Source organism: Pieris brassicae, chromosome 7, assembly GCF_905147105.1.
Source record: "Pieris brassicae chromosome 7, ilPieBrab1.1, whole genome shotgun sequence".
In the NCBI taxonomy this organism is placed as follows: domain Eukaryota; kingdom Metazoa; phylum Arthropoda; class Insecta; order Lepidoptera; family Pieridae; genus Pieris; species Pieris brassicae.
This window is the reverse complement of record NC_059671.1, coordinates 2,589,776-2,607,072: the sequence shown is the minus strand read 5'-3', so window position 1 is coordinate 2,607,072 and position 17,297 is coordinate 2,589,776. Positions and strand designations below refer to the sequence as shown.

At 31.2% G+C, this 17,297-nt stretch overlaps 2 protein-coding genes and 1 long non-coding RNA gene across 3 annotated transcripts; 2 read left to right on the top strand and 1 right to left on the bottom strand.

Annotated features, from left to right (window-relative positions):
* Positions 1-3,031: 3,031 nt before the first annotated feature.
* On the bottom strand, positions 3,032-4,329 carry LOC123711798. Its single transcript, XR_006754007.1, has 2 exons — positions 4,191-4,329; positions 3,032-3,251 (listed from the first exon to the last, which is right to left on the bottom strand). It is a non-coding gene; the product is annotated as an uncharacterized LOC123711798 (long non-coding RNA).
* Positions 4,330-6,301: 1,972 nt separating this feature from the next.
* LOC123711932 (leucine--tRNA ligase, cytoplasmic-like) lies at positions 6,302-10,408 on the top strand. The gene is made up of 5 exons (XM_045664802.1): positions 6,302-6,606; positions 7,147-7,380; positions 7,997-8,206; positions 9,186-9,420; positions 10,169-10,408. The coding sequence occupies exons 1-5, from the start codon at positions 6,604-6,606 to the stop codon at positions 10,192-10,194; spliced, it is 708 nt and encodes a 235-aa protein (XP_045520758.1). The 5' UTR covers positions 6,302-6,603; the 3' UTR covers positions 10,195-10,408.
* Positions 10,409-13,084: 2,676 nt separating this feature from the next.
* On the top strand, positions 13,085-17,169 carry LOC123712461 (leucine--tRNA ligase, cytoplasmic-like). The gene is made up of 5 exons (XM_045665561.1): positions 13,085-13,385; positions 13,918-14,151; positions 14,770-14,979; positions 15,960-16,194; positions 16,930-17,169. Exons 1-5 carry the CDS (start codon positions 13,383-13,385, stop codon positions 16,953-16,955), a joined length of 708 nt encoding a protein of 235 aa, XP_045521517.1. The 5' UTR covers positions 13,085-13,382; the 3' UTR covers positions 16,956-17,169.
* Positions 17,170-17,297: the final 128 nt, after the last annotated feature.

Here is a 17,297-nt window from a genome sequence, read left to right as displayed (position 1 = left end):
CAAAATACAGTGTAATCTGTATAACTCGCACCTCGTTAAATCGACATCCTCAGTGAGACGCAAAAAAATTGCCATTCCTTTCCGCTGAACCTTTTAAGTGTGCGGTATCTCGAATTATTTAGACGTTGCTACTCGAACAAAATGTTATTTCCCTACGAAATATTGATAATACATATTTATACTCTCTAAAAACGGACAAGTCGGAGTTAATAAAATATATTGACGTCTTACTTGGCATTCCCCGAAATAATAACAATTAAAAAGAATGTTCGGGGTTCGGAGTATTGTTATTGTCATTGTACGTAGTTTAAATCAAAATAACGGATTTGTTTAGTGTACAGTTTACTTCATTAATATGTAAAAATATATACAACAAAACTTATTTGAATTGTGATTCAAATTCGACTCTACAAATGGAAAAATACACATAGAAATCGCGGCTTTGTATGTCGAAATTTCAGCAGTCAAATCATATGTATCTAAGTTCTTGTTAAAAAAATTAATCTACTATTTCGAGGCGACATGAGTGAAAAATTGTAACTACCTTTGACTTTGAATAAAATTCTTGCTTAATAAGTAAGAAAATATATTTTGGAATGTCGTAAATAAGGATCATAAAGTAGTATTTAGGTCGTAACTCAGTCTTTGTGTTTCTCACGATACCATAAACATGTCTATTGTGAAAAAGGCACTAAATAGAACCAAAAAACTAAAAGAAATGGCCACAAAAAATTTCACCAATATTGACTTAGTTACTAGTAAAAACCGAACAAACAAACCCTTCATCCATCCACGCAGGTTTGCGTACTATAAAGACTTTTTATTGCCATAAAACACTTCTTATAACATAAATAATATAAATGCATTTGAATGCTGTGAAAACTCCGCTCTTGGCATTCATGGTCATGCAACATTAAAGCAAGAAAGTAAAAAATGATTATGTTATTTAGAACCCTTCCAGTCACGAGAATCAGGCCTCTTTACTGACATAACTATATCTGATGAGAATCAAGCAATAACTTTTATATACCTGTTTTGTTAAATAATTATTATATATATATAAAAATTTAATGGAATTCTTAATTTGAATATTTTTTGCGAATTTATTTATCTATGGCGTACAACTTTTAAAATACATGGTTTCATAAAGACTGCAATAAACAAAATGAGATTTGCTGTGTAAATTGCAGTGGACCTCATTTAGCAATATCCAAAATGTGTCCAATAAAAATGAATAAAATCCTAGAAAAGAAAAATAAAATAACATATGCAAGCATTGCCAGCACAAAAGATAACAATGAGTTCCCTCCCCTTCCACCACGCTCCAACCCTGTAAATAAAAAAGTGATTAGTGTAAATAATGCACCCAAACATGTAAATAAATCTGTAAATATTAAGCCTGTCTCACAGGCTGTAAGTATTAATGATATAAAATCACAAATAATTGCAAACAGTGATGTACTTATGGCCCTGGTACAAACACTGGTTCAAATAGGTAATAAGAATGATAATGAGCCTATAACTACAACATTTATTAAAGATATACTTATTAAAAATTTGTCAATATAATGGATACACAACCATATACAACATCATCTCTACGTATTGCGCAATTTAATGTTCAAGGTGCAAATCATAAAAAACATCTTCTTACAAAATTCTTAAATGAAAATAATATTGATATTTGTTTACTAAATGAGACATGGTTAAAAGACCATCAATCTTTTTATATTTCCGGTTATAATTTCTACAATAAAAATTCAAAAAATCCTCGTAATGGTGTAGGAATATTAATTAAACCATATTTGAAACACAATGTTATAAATACTACTTTTTATGAAGATATTCAAACTATAGCCATAAGTATATACACAGAAAATACTACACTGTCTATTCTTTGTGTGTACTGTCCTCCGTCACGTAGGAGTATAAGAATGAATAGATTGCACAATATTATAAGAGAATTACCGAAGCCTCTTTTTGTAAGTGGTGATTTCAATGCACATCATATTGCTTTTGGATGTATGTCTACGAAAAGTCGAGGGAATAACTTATATAATATAATTGATGAATGTGATTTATGTATTTTGAATAATGGTAGCTTTACTACAGTAAATTATCCTACACGCAACCCCTCAGCAATAGATGTAAGCTTTGTTAGTCCATGTGTGGCTCCTCTTTGTGAATGGTCAGTACATGATGATGCTATGGGTAGTTATCATTATCCAACCATAACAAACATTACAATGTGCATTGAAAGATACACAATTAATAAACATGTTGACAGATTTTTATATGATAAAACAGATTGGACAAAGTATAGTGAATTGTCTGGTTTGGTCTTCCATGACATGATGGTTAGCGTAGAGAGTCCAATAAAATCTTATGATGAGTTTTGTAACCGGCTCAATAAACTCAAACTCATGGCAGTTCCTAGATTCACTAGGACTAACTTTAGGAGTAGACCACCAGCCCCTTGGTGGAACAGTATATGTGAACAAGCCGTAATACAATCTTACAAAGCCTTGAAATTGTATAGAAATGATTCAACAGAATATAATTACATCAACTATAAAAGATTAGATGCTTTAAAAAAACGCACTATAAAGGAGCAAAAAAGAATCAGTTGGAATGGTTTTTGCAATAGTTTCAATAGAACTACACCCATCAGTAAAATTTGGAATCTCATTAAAAAGTTTAAGGGTATCAGAATTGGTAATAAATCATATAGGGATGAATTTGTAGAGCCACTTTTAGATAAGTTATCAGATAGTAACAATTTACTTGACCCAAATTCATTAGACAATTATTTTAATATTAACAATGAAAATCCTCAATCTAATTTTTTATTGGATTCTTTTTCATGGTCTGAACTTTTAATGAGTATACAATCTAGAAGAAATACTAGTCCTGGTTTAGATGATTTTCCATATTTATTAATAAAACATCTATCTGAATCTGTACAAAAGCTATTTTTGAATGTTCTTAATAATCTATGGCATAAAAAACTCATACCAAGTTCATGGCAAACTCAATGTGTAATACCTATATTAAAACCAGATAAGTCACCTGAACAGATCAGTTCTTATCGTCCAATCTCGTTATCATCATGTATTGGAAAAATATTTGAAAATATGGTGAAATCTCGACTTGACTGGTATGCAGAATCCAATGATGTCATTCCACACATTCAATATGGATTTCGCAGAGGAAGAAGTTGTGTTGATAGCTTCATTTCTCTCATATCTGATCTGAAAAATGCAAAAAACAATAAATTACACACAGTTTGTGTATTTCTAGATGTGCAAGGTGCATTTGACAGTGTGGATCCTGGCATACTGGTGAAGGTACTCAGTAATTCTGGTATACCTGGACAATTACGTAAATGGATTTATGATTTCCTCAATAACAGAATACTATATGTTAGGCATAACAATATCTTATATGGACCTAGAACTGCATCAAAAGGTACTATACAAGGTGCCACATTATCACCCTTGTTGTATAATTTGTATACTTGTGAGATATGTAAATATGTTAATACTAAAAATGTAAATATACTTCAATTTGCAGATGATTTAGTGTTGTATAGTTCAGATGTAAATTTAACAGTAGCCATTGAAAATGTTAACACTGCCTTAAGACAGTTAAATAATTATTATCAACACACATTAAAATTGAAAATAAATGCTGGCAAAAGTAATTTAATGCTATTTGGAAAGGACACACCAGTAGTGGATGTTGTCTATAATGGTGATGTCATTCAAAGAGTCACCTCACACAAATTTTTAGGTATTATCATTGACCAGAAATTGTCATTTGAAGAACATATTAAATATGTATCTAGAAATGCATTAAATGGTGTTAACATTTTAAGATGTCTAGCAGGTGTTACATGGGGTGCAGATCCCAAAATACTTTCATTATTATATAAATCTATTGTAAGAAGTCATTTTGATTATAGTTCTTTAGCTTATTTAAATAGCACTCATGTACATAAATTGGATATATTGCAGAACAGAGCTTTGAGGATCATATCAGGAGCAATGTGTTCGACTCCCATAAGGGCCATGGAAGTCGAAACAAATATTATGCCATTGATATTGAGACGACTTATGCTTGCAGAAAGATACTGCCTGAAACTATTATCATCAAATAATATCCAAATTATAAATAGGATAATACCTCACCCAATCAATATAGATGGTCCACTCACTTCACCAAATGATCTCCTGAGAGGTACATCTCCAACTCTGTGCCAGATCTTCTTAGAAATACAATCTCATTATTCGAACATCAAAAAACTTTCACACTGGTCGTGTTACACTCATTCATACAGTTGTATCACTCATCCTATTACGATTTTATCCAATTTAATCGAAAATAATTCAGATTTACTGGCTTTTATAGAAGAAAATAACAAGTATTATACAATCTACACTGATGGCAGTAAAGGCAATGATTTTGTGAGAAGTGCGGTCTATGATTCTCAAAAAGATGTTGCTCAAAGCTTTGCTCTCGATAAAAAGTGCTCCATATTTACAGCAGAGGCATATGCAGTTTTTGCCGCTTTAAAATCTATAATTTCTATAAATAATTGTAAATATTTTCTAATTTTGACAGACTCTGAGTCTTTTAAATAGCCTTAAGCATTCTAATATTAATAATTTTAAAACTAATTATATTATTTATTTAATTAAAGATACTGTCTTACGGTTGCATAAAAAAGATATAACTGTTGCCTTTATGTGGGTACCCTCACATAAAGGTATTACTGGTAACGAAAAAGCAGACAAAGCTGCATATGAAGGGATTAACACTCTTAATGTCAGAAATGTGGTACAGGTTCCTATGACTGATTATTATTATTATATCAATAACTCGATAAAATTTTTATGGACAGCATTATGGAAAGAAGATCAAAAATTGAAAGGAAAATGGTATGGTAGTATACAGGAAAATTTACATATAAGACCCTGGTATGATGAGTTGAATACTAGCTGTATCGTGAGTCGTGAGTTCGTTACCACAATCAACAGATTGCGCTTTGGGCATAACACTGCACCCGCGCACCTCGCTAAACTTAATATTATAACTAACAATATTTGCTCTTTCTGTAATAATAACGAGATCGCAGATATCAACCATATCTTTTTTAAATGCCAAAACCAAATATTCATTTTTAATAGACTAATATTGGCAAGTGAAATAATGTAAATTAGTGATCCCTCCCGCCGCCAGTTGTGTGATTTGCTCAAAAACAAAAAGTGTTATAGTGCATTATATAAATACATCAAAAATACCGTGGGGAAGATTTAAGAAAACAAGTGAAACGATAGAATAACATGTGAATTAGTGACCGTAAATAAGACTTGGCTTAAAGGTCTCGTTACCAGGCCATAAAATTATTAAAAAAAAAAAAAATTAAAATACATACGTGTTCACACATTTTACATAGAAATCTCATCATGTGTCTAATAACATAATCAACGGTATTATTTTTATAGGAACGTTCATGTGATATATAAAACTAAAACATACTTTCAGTTAAAAAAAAGAATTCAATCAAATCACACTTATATACATAAATGAATGAAAATCGCCTTAAAATTTTAAAAATAATTCAAAAGTACGAATTTATCGTTAAAATTGAAGATCTATGTAAAATCTATGTTCTAAGTAAATAAAACATTTATATATTTAATTTTAATGCGCTCTGTCGCCGTATAGTTCCTAATACTTTTCCATATTCGCGTTCGCATTTACCTCTAAAATTAAGTAAATCCTCGAATAATCATAATTAATTGGTTAGCTTGCTTTACCTAGACTTTTTAACACCTGAATCTACCAAAGTATTGTTAAGACTGCTGGCACGAGTTCACCTGCTTCTAAATAACACCGAGATATTTGACAAGATTTTAAAAACCATTTCAGCGTAATATTCACTAAAATACAAATTCAATTCTTATTATCATAAACGCGCCAAAATGTTTTTTCTGGCCAAGATGGCGTCGCATGACTCACTTGTAAACACATGAAGAATTATTGATATTTTTACTCATATAAATACGTATTATGAATCTATAAAAAAACCAGCAAATAAAACTCCATGATAGTATTAATATTAAACAAGATATTATCAACATGTATACGTCATTGTCGATTCGACTAATCTGTTCTGTGTCGCGTTACTGACTCTTTAACGCCTTTTAAAGTCATGTTTTAGATAGATTACTCTTAACAATACTTTATTTTTCACTGTCATCTGTCAAATAGGCTTTTCGATAGAGTATTGAATTTTATAGAACTACTAAGAAGCGTCTATAATGGTCCTATAGTAGTAGCTTTTTAGTAAGTTCAGAGTGCAGGTGTTAATAATTCCATACAATTAGAATATTCGAGAATAAACTCCACAAGTTAAAAAATAAACCAAATTTAACTAGACACCATTGTTGCCATAATTGCGGCCAAATAGTTATCTATTGTCGAATGGACATTATATAAAATATGTGACAAAAATCCTTTACCAAAGGTTTATGAATAAGACGAGATTTTGACATTGATTACAGAATGTACTGAGATTTAAAACATACTAGAATATCCATGGTAGGTAAGATTTATTTCCTTTAAACGACAACAATAGCTAAACTAAGCAATTTTTAATGAAAACATTCTGATAAAATTAGGTTAAAATAAATCAATTAACATAAAAATCGTCTCGGAACTTATTTGTTGACATAAAAATACGATATAATGTTGCAATTTTCTAATCATTTCATAATTAACAGGGACATATACATATGTAAAAGCTCAATTCATTCTGTAACAGCCGCACTACGGCTTTTTTCTGCGATATTATTTTATACTAATTTCAATATAAGTATTAGTCTAGCATTTAGTTTAAATCGCGGAAAAAACTCGAGTGCGGCGTTAACTTAAATCAGAACGCGGTTATGGTATTAATACCCGCAAATTAACGTACGTACTCGTACGTTATGTGGGCCCGTTGGCGAATAGTTTGTCAAGCCCCGCCCCTTCGGCTGATTAGACGGCGCTACGCGGTTTCTCTTTAGGTACATTCATCGCTGGTAGATTAAGTATGAACACTTCCTTCTTGAATAATAGGCCTACATTTCTTCCGATCAGCTAGAAAAAAAAGCGGGTGACATTGATATAGTGGCAATGAAAGCCAGTAACTATTTAATGGAGGCCGCCCATTCTTTCCGTATCTACCTCAAGAATCACTGCGCAGTCCGAAAGCCTAAAAAAGGCGAAGCGCCCAAACCGGAGCGGAAGCCGAATAAGGCGGTGATATGGGTCGCTAAGGAGTACCCGAAGTGGCAACATATCATTTTGAGTACTCTCAAGGAGTTAAATGGGGTAACTATACTGTTATAACGTAATTAGTTTCGCTTGATTTATTTATTGTGTCCTCAAACATTGTGCAAAGCAATTTAAGATTAGCGTGCGATTATCCCTTTGTCTATGTGCGCATTTAACACTCGCTCGTACGGTGAACGTACATTGTGAAAACCGGCCGAAGTCTGATCGACTACTTGTCTATTAGAAAAAACATACGGTCACGAAAGAGATAGAAATCTGTGGCTAAGACCTCAAAGTTTATACTGCCATTGGCATTGTCAAACATTGTAAAGAATTAACAAAAATGAGATTAAAAAAAACATGTCAAACTTTATATACACACAAAAATTAGTTGGGAATTAATTTATTCAAATTACAATTAAAAGGAAATATAAAAATATATTCAGTTAAAGTGAGTTTACGAAAGCTTGACGGGAAGTTAGAAAACACATTAACGTCTTCGTCTAAGTTTTTAATGGCAATAATAACGAAAAGTTATATTTGTGAAAATTATTTAAATAGTAACTTATTAGTTCTAACCTCGTAACGCTTATTGGTATAAAAAATTATATAAAAACTGTTTATTTTATACCATATATATATGTATATAATCATCAAATCATTATGATTGCAGCCTTCAGGTCTCCCCGATAACAAAGTATTATCAACAAAACTTTCTGCTATAAACGATCTTAAAAAATATATGAAAAGTGTGATGCCATTCGTTCAAGCCACAAGAGATAATCTACAAAAGATTGGTCCCGAAGCCCTCTCTGTTGCCTTGCCCTTTGATGAGGCCCAACTGCTTGAAGATAACAAACAATATCTGCTGAATACTTTGGGTGTAAGTATTTGTAGGCTTAATATTTACTGCTTCGTATAAATTATTTATATTATCAGTAGAAAATATAATATGTTTATATGAAAAGATGTCAAGATGGGCTAGCTTAAATAATCTACAATTACATTGTATTTATATTATTTAAGCATGTAAATTAATAAAAGTAACGATGCGATATTAATGTTCATATTACTTCGAGTATTTATTATGAAGTTAATTTTTTATAGCTTAGTCTGTTTCGAAGGACCAAAATAATTCTTTGACAATTTAAATAATCATTTAACGCATTAGTAACATTTTTAAAGTTTTGAATATTTCTTAATGCATACAGTTATACACCGGACTTAAACGATAGGCTGCTATGTCGGGGTTCCATTTTGAATTTTTAGTATGTTTGTAATCGGGACCTAAAGAAAACAAGAATTAAAAAGAAAAATGTTTTTTTTTATTTGGACCACATAATTAGGACAAACACATGATATAAATTGACATACATACGTTAAAATATAAAAACAATTTACATTACTATGAATAAAATAACATAAACCGAAGTTATTTTATCGTAGGCGTCGTCGAATGCCGCCTGAAGACCTATTTTCTTTGCTTTTATAACAGTTAAGACTGTTATTGATTCCGGTAGGTCTTTGCCAAATCACAGAATTTTTATTTTCGATTAAAAGTCTTTGATAATATTTAGTTAAAACTCGTGTTCTCTTGTTAGGTGAAAATTACAAATTTCTAGTAATTATAACATAATTAAAGATAAATCAATAATATTCACTGCGTACGTAAAACAATTCTACCCAAAACACGTTTGAACTTGTCGTTAACCAAAACGGACAGTAGAATGGGTAAACGAAAAACCTGTACTTTATTGTATACAGATAGTCTAAAAAAAAAACAATTTATTACAAAACTTTTTATCTGTCATCGGAGATTTGTTTAAATAATTGGATTATTGTATAATTTTCTGAATCAACAGCTTGACGCAATCGAAGTCAAACATACATACAGTCCTGATACTCCAGAAAAAACGATAGAAGACTGTGCGCCTGGTAGTCCACATGTCAACTTTATTGCGGTACCTGGACTTACAGTGACCTTCACCAACCCCACACCGATGAGTGGATTGTTTACCATTTCTGTGACCCTGGTAGATGGGGATACGGTTGAGAAGATTAAAGCCAAGATCGCTAAAGAGATTAAGGCTATTAAAGGTCAGTAAAAAAAATTGGTTAAAATAAATCCAAAGTTATATATACCAGTAATACTCATTTTCAGTGGATTAGTGTTTTAACTGTTCTAGGAAATATTCTCTAAGGATTCACTTGGATTGACAGAGTGTTTGTGGCTTAAAAGCAAATGGGAGAATTTCTGTGTTTGTTTGTATTATAATAATATAATATTTGTGTGTAAATAAATAATGCAAGTAAAATTTGATAAAGTTAGTTCTATTGAAATATAAACGCAATTTTTTACACAACTCGACGTTTCTTCACAGCAGTCGTGGTCAGCGACTGCTACATGAACTTGTCAAATAAATTTGATATAAAGGTTATATATAGGCCACCTATTGCTGGGAAGTATAAAGCAGTCAGCTGTAATTTTTTAATTGTCTCACTATGTATTGTGTGTTAATTATTATGTATACGTTAGTTTACTGTCAAATTATATGATTACGATAGTAAGAAATAACTATTAGTATGTAAATTTAAAATACAATTTATTTTAAACACACAAATACAGTATTTACAATATTTTTAACATGCATAGTATTAATATTAATAATTCAAAATGAATAAATAGAAAATTAAAACAAATTTGGTCCCTGTGGCAGCATTTCCTCGCTGTAGTGTGTGTGGTATATCTACCAGGCGCAAGCTTAAATCTTTAATTTAGTTAAATAACTATTATATCTATATAGTTAAATTGAAAACCCTGAAAATATTTTTTATTAACTTTCAGACATAAATGCTCTAAAGCTGTGGTGATATCTTGATCCGGCGTTAGGTCCTCGCAAGATTCCAGTAGCAGGCGATCACGTGACAAAATGCGCGGAACTCGTCAATGGCGATGGTATACGCGTCCACGTGGAAGCGTCGCGTATAGAACTCGTTCAGAACGGAACGAATATTGACGTCGGCTTACAGTTTGTGTATACTTATGATAAGTGATTGTTTTCAGAAATATATTTATTTATTTTTATAATAAGTGTTTTATTTTGTTAGTCCTTTATTTGTTTAGAGATTTTAATGCTTCGAAAAGTGGTAAGAAACGTAAGAAAAGTTTCTAAAACTCTTTGAACAATTTTATTAAAAAAATAATCTTTGTTTTTACGGTCAAGTTTAGAAATTTATTGGTTAGTTTATTTGTTGTGAGCACTGAATACAGTTGTGAATTTCCAACATGCCTTTAGGCACATCAATGTGTAAGTAAGCATTTTGCGAATGTATATGCATCTGCATAAAGTATTTAATGACGAAATATAGTATTGCCATCAGAAGAGCTATAGATTTACGTTTTGTTCATTTCTGTCTCATCGCATTATGTGTATGTGTGTGTATCTCATGTTAAATGTTTTATTAAAATTTGATTATATAGTCGCAAGGAGTTATAATGGGTTAAAAAATAAAAGAGCTGCAATTTTATATTATATTTAAATAACATATAAACGTTTATTCACATAAAAATGTTTAACATCGCGAAAACGATATGGCGGCGATCCCCGGCGGTCGCAGGCTATGCGAACGCGAAATACCTAAATAATCCAATATTTACACACTTATATAATACAAACACATATAAAAAAACGATTTCCATAGCTGTGATTTAGGGCTGATCCTTGATTTACCACAAACAATTTGATTAAACAAAATACAGTGTAATCTGTATAACTCGCACCTCGTTAAATCGACATCCTCAGTGAGTCGCAAAAAAATTGCCATTCCTTTCCGCTGAACCTTTTAAGTGTACGGTATCTCGAATTATTTAGACGTTGCTACTCGAACAAAATGTTATTTCCCTACGAAATATTGATAATACATATTTATACTCTCTAAAAACGGACAAGTCGGAGTTAATAAAATATATTGACGTCTTACTTGGCATTCCCCGAAATAATAACAATTAAAAAGAATGTTCGGGGTTCGGAGTATTGTTATTGTCATTGTACGTAGTTTAAATCAAAATAACGGATTTGTTTAGTGTACAGTATACTTCATTAATATGTAAAAATATATACAACAAAACTTATTTGAATTGTGATTCAAATTCGACTCTACAAATGGAAAAATACACATAGAAATCGCGGCTTCGTATGTCGAAATTTCAGCAGTCAAATCATATGTATCTAAGTTCTTGTTAAAAAAATTAATCTACTATTTCGAGGCGACATGAGTGAAAAATTGTAACTACCTTTGACTTTGAATAAAATTCTTGCTTAATAAGTAAGAAAATATATTTTGGAATGTCGTAAATAAGGATCATAAAGTAGCATTTAGGTCGTAACTCAGTCTTTGTGTTTCTCACGATACCATAAACATGTCTATTGTGAAAAAGGCACTAAATAGAACCAAAAAACTAAAAGAAATGGCCACAAAAAATTTCACCAATATTGACTTAGTTACTAGTAAAAACCGAACAAACAAACCCTTCATCCATCCACGCAGGTTTGCGTACTATAAAGACTTTTTATTGCCATAAAACACTTCTTATAACATAAATAATATAAATGCATTTGAATGCTGTGAAAACTCCGCTCTTGGCATTCATGGTCATGCAACATTAAAGCAATAAAGTAAAAAATGATTATGTTATTTAGAAAAGTCCTTCCAGTCACGAGAATCAGGCCTCTTTACTGACATAACTATATCTGATGAGAATCAAGCAATAACTTTTATATACCTGTTTTGTTAAATAATTATTATATATATATAAAAATTTAATGGAATTCTTAATTTGAATATTTTTTGCGAATTTATTTATCTATGGCGTACAACTTTTAAAATACATACGTGTTCACACATTTTACATAGAAATCTCATCATGTGTCTAATAACATAATCAACGGTATTATTTTTATAGGAACGTTCATGTGATATATAAAACTAAAACGTACTTTCAGTTAAAAAAAAGAATTCAATCAAATCACACTTATATACATAAATGAATGAAAATCGCCTTAAAATTTTAAAAATAATTCAAAAGTACGAATTTATCGTTAAAATTGAAGATCTATGTAAAATCTATGTTCTAAGTAAATAAAACATTTATATGTTTAATTTTAATGCGCTCTGTTGCCGTATAGTTCCTAATACTTTTCCATATTCGCGTTCGCATTTACCTCTAAAATTAAGTAAATCCTCGAATACTCATAATTAATTGGTTAGCTTGCTTTACCTAGACTTTTTAACACCTGAATCTACCAAAGTATTGTTAAGACTGCTGGCACGAGTTCACCTGCTTCTAAATAACACCGAGATATTTGACAAGATTTTAAAAACCATTTCAGCGTAATATTCACTAAAATACAAATTCAATTCTTATTATCATAAACGCGCCAAAATGTTTTTTCTGGCCAAGATGGCGTCGCATGACTCACTTGTAAACACATGAAGAATTATTGATATTTTTACTCATATAAATACGTATTATGAATCTATAAAAAAACCAGCAAATAAAACTCCATGATAGTATTAATATTAAACAAGATATTATTAACATGCATACGTCATTGTCGATTCGACTAATCTGTTCTGTGTCGCGTAACTGACTCTTTAACGCCTTTTAAAGTCATGTTTTAGATAGATTACTCTTAACAATACTTTATTTTTCACTGTCATCTGTCAAATAGGCTTTTCGATAGAGTATTGAATTTTATAGAACTACTAAGAAGCGTCTATAATGGTCCTATAGTAGTAGCTTTTTAGTAAGTTCAGAGTGCAGGTGTTAATAATTCCATACAATTAGAATATTCGAGAATAAACTCCACAAGTTAAAAAATAAACCAAATTTAACTAGACACCATTGTTGCCATAATTGCGGCCAAATAGTTATCTATTGTCGAATGGACATTATATAAAATATGTGACAAAAATCCTTTACCAAAGGTTTATGAATAAGACGAGATTTTGACATTGATTACAGAATGTACTGAGATTTAAAACATACTAGAATATCCATGGTAGGTAAGATTTATTTCCTTTAAACGACAACAATAGCTAAACTAAGCAATTTTTAATGAAAACATTCTGATAAAATTAGGTTAAAATAAATCAATTAACATAAAAATCGTCTCGGAACTTATTTGTTGACATAAAAATACGATATAATGTTGCAATTTTCTAATCATTTCATAATTAACAGGGACATATACATATGTAAAAGCTCAATTCATTCTGTAACAGCCGCACTACGGCTTTTTTCTGCGATATTATTTTATACTAATTTCAATATAAGTATTAGTCTAGCATTTAGTTTAAATCGCGGAAAAAACTCGAGTGCGGCTTTAACTTAAATCACAACGCGGTTATTACCCGCAAATTAACGTACGTAGTCGTACGTTATGTGGGCCCGTTGGCGAATAGTTTGTCAAGCCCCGCCCCTTCGGCTGATTAGACGGCGCTACGCGGTTTCTCTTTAGGTACATTCATCGCTGGTAGATTAAGTATGAACACTTCCTTCTTGAATAATAGGCCTACATTTCTTCCGATCAGCTAGAAAAAAAAGCGGGTGACATTGATATAGTGGCAATGAAAGCCAGTAACTATTTAATGGAGGCCGCCCATTCTTTCCGTATCTACCTCAAGAATCACTGCGCAGTCCGAAAGCCTAAAAAAGGCGAAGCGCCCAAACCGGAGCGGAAGCCGAATAAGGCGGTGATATGGGTCGCTAAGGAGTACCCGAAGTGGCAACATATCATTTTGAGTACTCTCAAGGAGTTAAATGGGGTAACTATACTGTTATAACGTAATTAGTTTCGCTTGATTTATTTATTGTGTCCTCAAACATTGTGCAAAGCAATTTAAGATTAGCGTGCGATTATCCCTTTGTCTATGTGCGTATTTAACACTCGCTCGTACGGTGAACGTACATTGTGAAAACCGGCCGAAGTCTGATCGACTACTTGTCTATTAGAAAAAACATACGGTCACGAAAGAGATAGAAATCTGTGGCTAAGACCTCAAAGTTTATACTGCCATTGGCATTGTCAAACATTGTAAAGAATTAACAAAAATGAGATTAAAAAAAACATGTCAAACTTTATATACACACAAAAATTAGTTGGGAATTAATTTATTCAAATTACAATTAAAAGGAAATATAAAAATATATCCAGTTAAAGTGAGTTTACGAAAGCTTGACGGGAAGTTAGAAAACACATTAACGTCTTCGTCTAAGTTTTTAATGGCAATAATAACGAAAAGTTATATTTGTGAAAATTATTTAAATAGTAACTTATTAGTTCTAACCTCGTAACGCTTATTGGTATAAAAAATTATATAAAAACTGTTTATTTTATACCATATATATATATGTATATAATCATCAAATCATTATGATTGCAGCCTTCAGGTCTCCCCGATAACAAAGTATTATCAACAAAACTTTCTGCTATAAACGATCTTAAAAAATATATGAAAAGAGTGATGCCATTCGTTCAAGCCACAAGAGATAATCTACAAAAGATTGGTCCCGAAGCCCTCTCTGTTGCCTTGCCCTTTGATGAGGCCCAACTGCTTGAAGATAACAAACAATATCTGCTGAATACTTTGGGTGTAAGTATTTGTAGGCTTAATATTTACTGCTTCGTATAAATTATTTATATTATCAGTAGAAAATATAATATGTTTATATGAAAAGATGTCAAGATGGGCTAGCTTAAATAATCTACAATTACATTGTATTTATATTATTTAAGCATGTAAATTAATAAAAGTAACGATGCGATATTAATGTTCATATTACTTCGAGTATTTATTATGAAGTTAATTTTTTATAGCTTAGTCTGTTTCGAAGGACCAAAATAATTCTTTGACAATTTAAATAATCATTTAACGCATTAGTAACATTTTTAAAGTTTTGAATATTTCTTAATGCATACAGTTATACACCGGACTTAAACGATAGGCTGCTATGTCGGGGTTCCATTTTGAATTTTTAGTATGTTTGTAATCGGGACCTAAAGAAAACAAGAATTAAAAAGAAAAATGTTTTTTTTTATTTGGACCACATAATTAGGACAAACACATGATATAAATTGACATACATACGTTAAAATATAAAAACAATTTACATTACTATGAATAAAATAACATAAACCGAAGTTATTTTATCGTAGGCGTCGTCGAATGCCGCCTGAAGACCTATTTTCTTTGCTTTTATAACAGTTAAGACTGTTGTTGATTCCGGTAGGTCTTTGCCAAATCACAGAATTTTTATTTTCGATTAAAAGTCTTTGATAATATTTAGTTAAAACTCGTGTTCTCTTGTTAGGTGAAAATTACAAATTTCTAGTAATTATAACATAATTAAAGATAAATCAATAATATTCACTGCGTACGTAAAACAATTCTACCCAAAACACGTTTGAACTTGTCGTTAACCAAAACGGACAGTAGAATGGGTAAACGAAAAACCTGTACTTTATTGTATACAGATAGTCTAAAAAAAAAATCAATTTATTACAAAACTTTTTATCTGTCATCGGAGATTTGTTTAAATAATTGGATTATTGTATAATTTTCTGAATCAACAGCTTGACGCAATCGAAGTCAAACATACATACAGTCCTGATACTCCAGAAAAAACGATAGAAGACTGTGCGCCTGGTAGTCCACATGTCAACTTTATTGCGGTACCTGGACTTACAGTGACCTTCACCAACCCCACACCGATGAGTGGATTGTTTACCATTTCTGTGACCCTGGTAGATGGGGATACGGTTGAGAAGATTAAAGCCAAGATCGCTAAAGAGATTAAGGCTATTAAAGGTTAGTAAAAAAAATTGGTTAAAATAAATCCAAAGTTATAGTCACCAGTAATACTCATTTTCAGTGGATTAGTGTTTTAACTATTCTAGGAAATATTCTCTAAGGATTCACTTGGATTGACAGAGTGTTTGTGGCTTAAAAGCAAATGGGAGAATTTCTGTGTTTGTTTGTATTATAATAATATAATATTTGTGTGTAAATAAATAATGCAAGTAAAATTTGATAAAGTTAGTTCTATTGAAATATAAACGCAATTTTTTACACAACTCGACGTTTCTTCACAGCAGTCGTGGTCAGCGACTGCTACATGAACTTGTCAAATAAATTTGATATAGGCCATCTATTGCTGGGAAGTATAAAGCAGTCAGCTGTAATTTTTTAATTGTCTCACTATGTATTGTGTGTTAATTATTATGTATACGTTAGTTTACTGTCAAATTATTTGATTACGATAGTAAGAAATAACTATTTGTATGTAAATTTAAAATACAATTTATTTTAAACACACAAATACAGTATTTACAATATTTTTAACATGCATAGTATTAATATTAATAATTCAAAATGAATAAATAGAAAATTAAAACAAATTTGGTCCCTGTGGCAGCATTTCCTCGCTGTAGTGTGTGTGGTATATCTACCAGGCGCAAGCTTAAATCTTTAATTTAGTTAAATAACTATTATATCTATATAGTTAAATTGAAAACCCTGAAAATATTTTTTATTAACTTTCAGACATAAATGCTCTAAAGCTGTGGTGATATCTTGATCCGGCGTTAGGTCCTCGCAAGATTCCAGTAGCAGGCGATCACGTGACAAAATGCGCGGAACTCGTCAATGGCGATGGTATACGCGTACACGTGGAAGCGTCGCGTATAGAACTCGTTCAGAACGGAACGAATATTGACGTCGGCTTACAGTTTGTGTATACTTATGATAAGTGATTGTTTTCAGAAATATATTTATTTATTTTTATAATAAGTGTTTTATTTTGTTAGTCCTTTATTTGTTTAGAGATTTTAATGCTTCGAAAAGTGGTAAGAAACGTAAGAAAAGTTTCTAAAACTCTTTGAACAATTTTATTAAAAAAATAATCTTTGTTT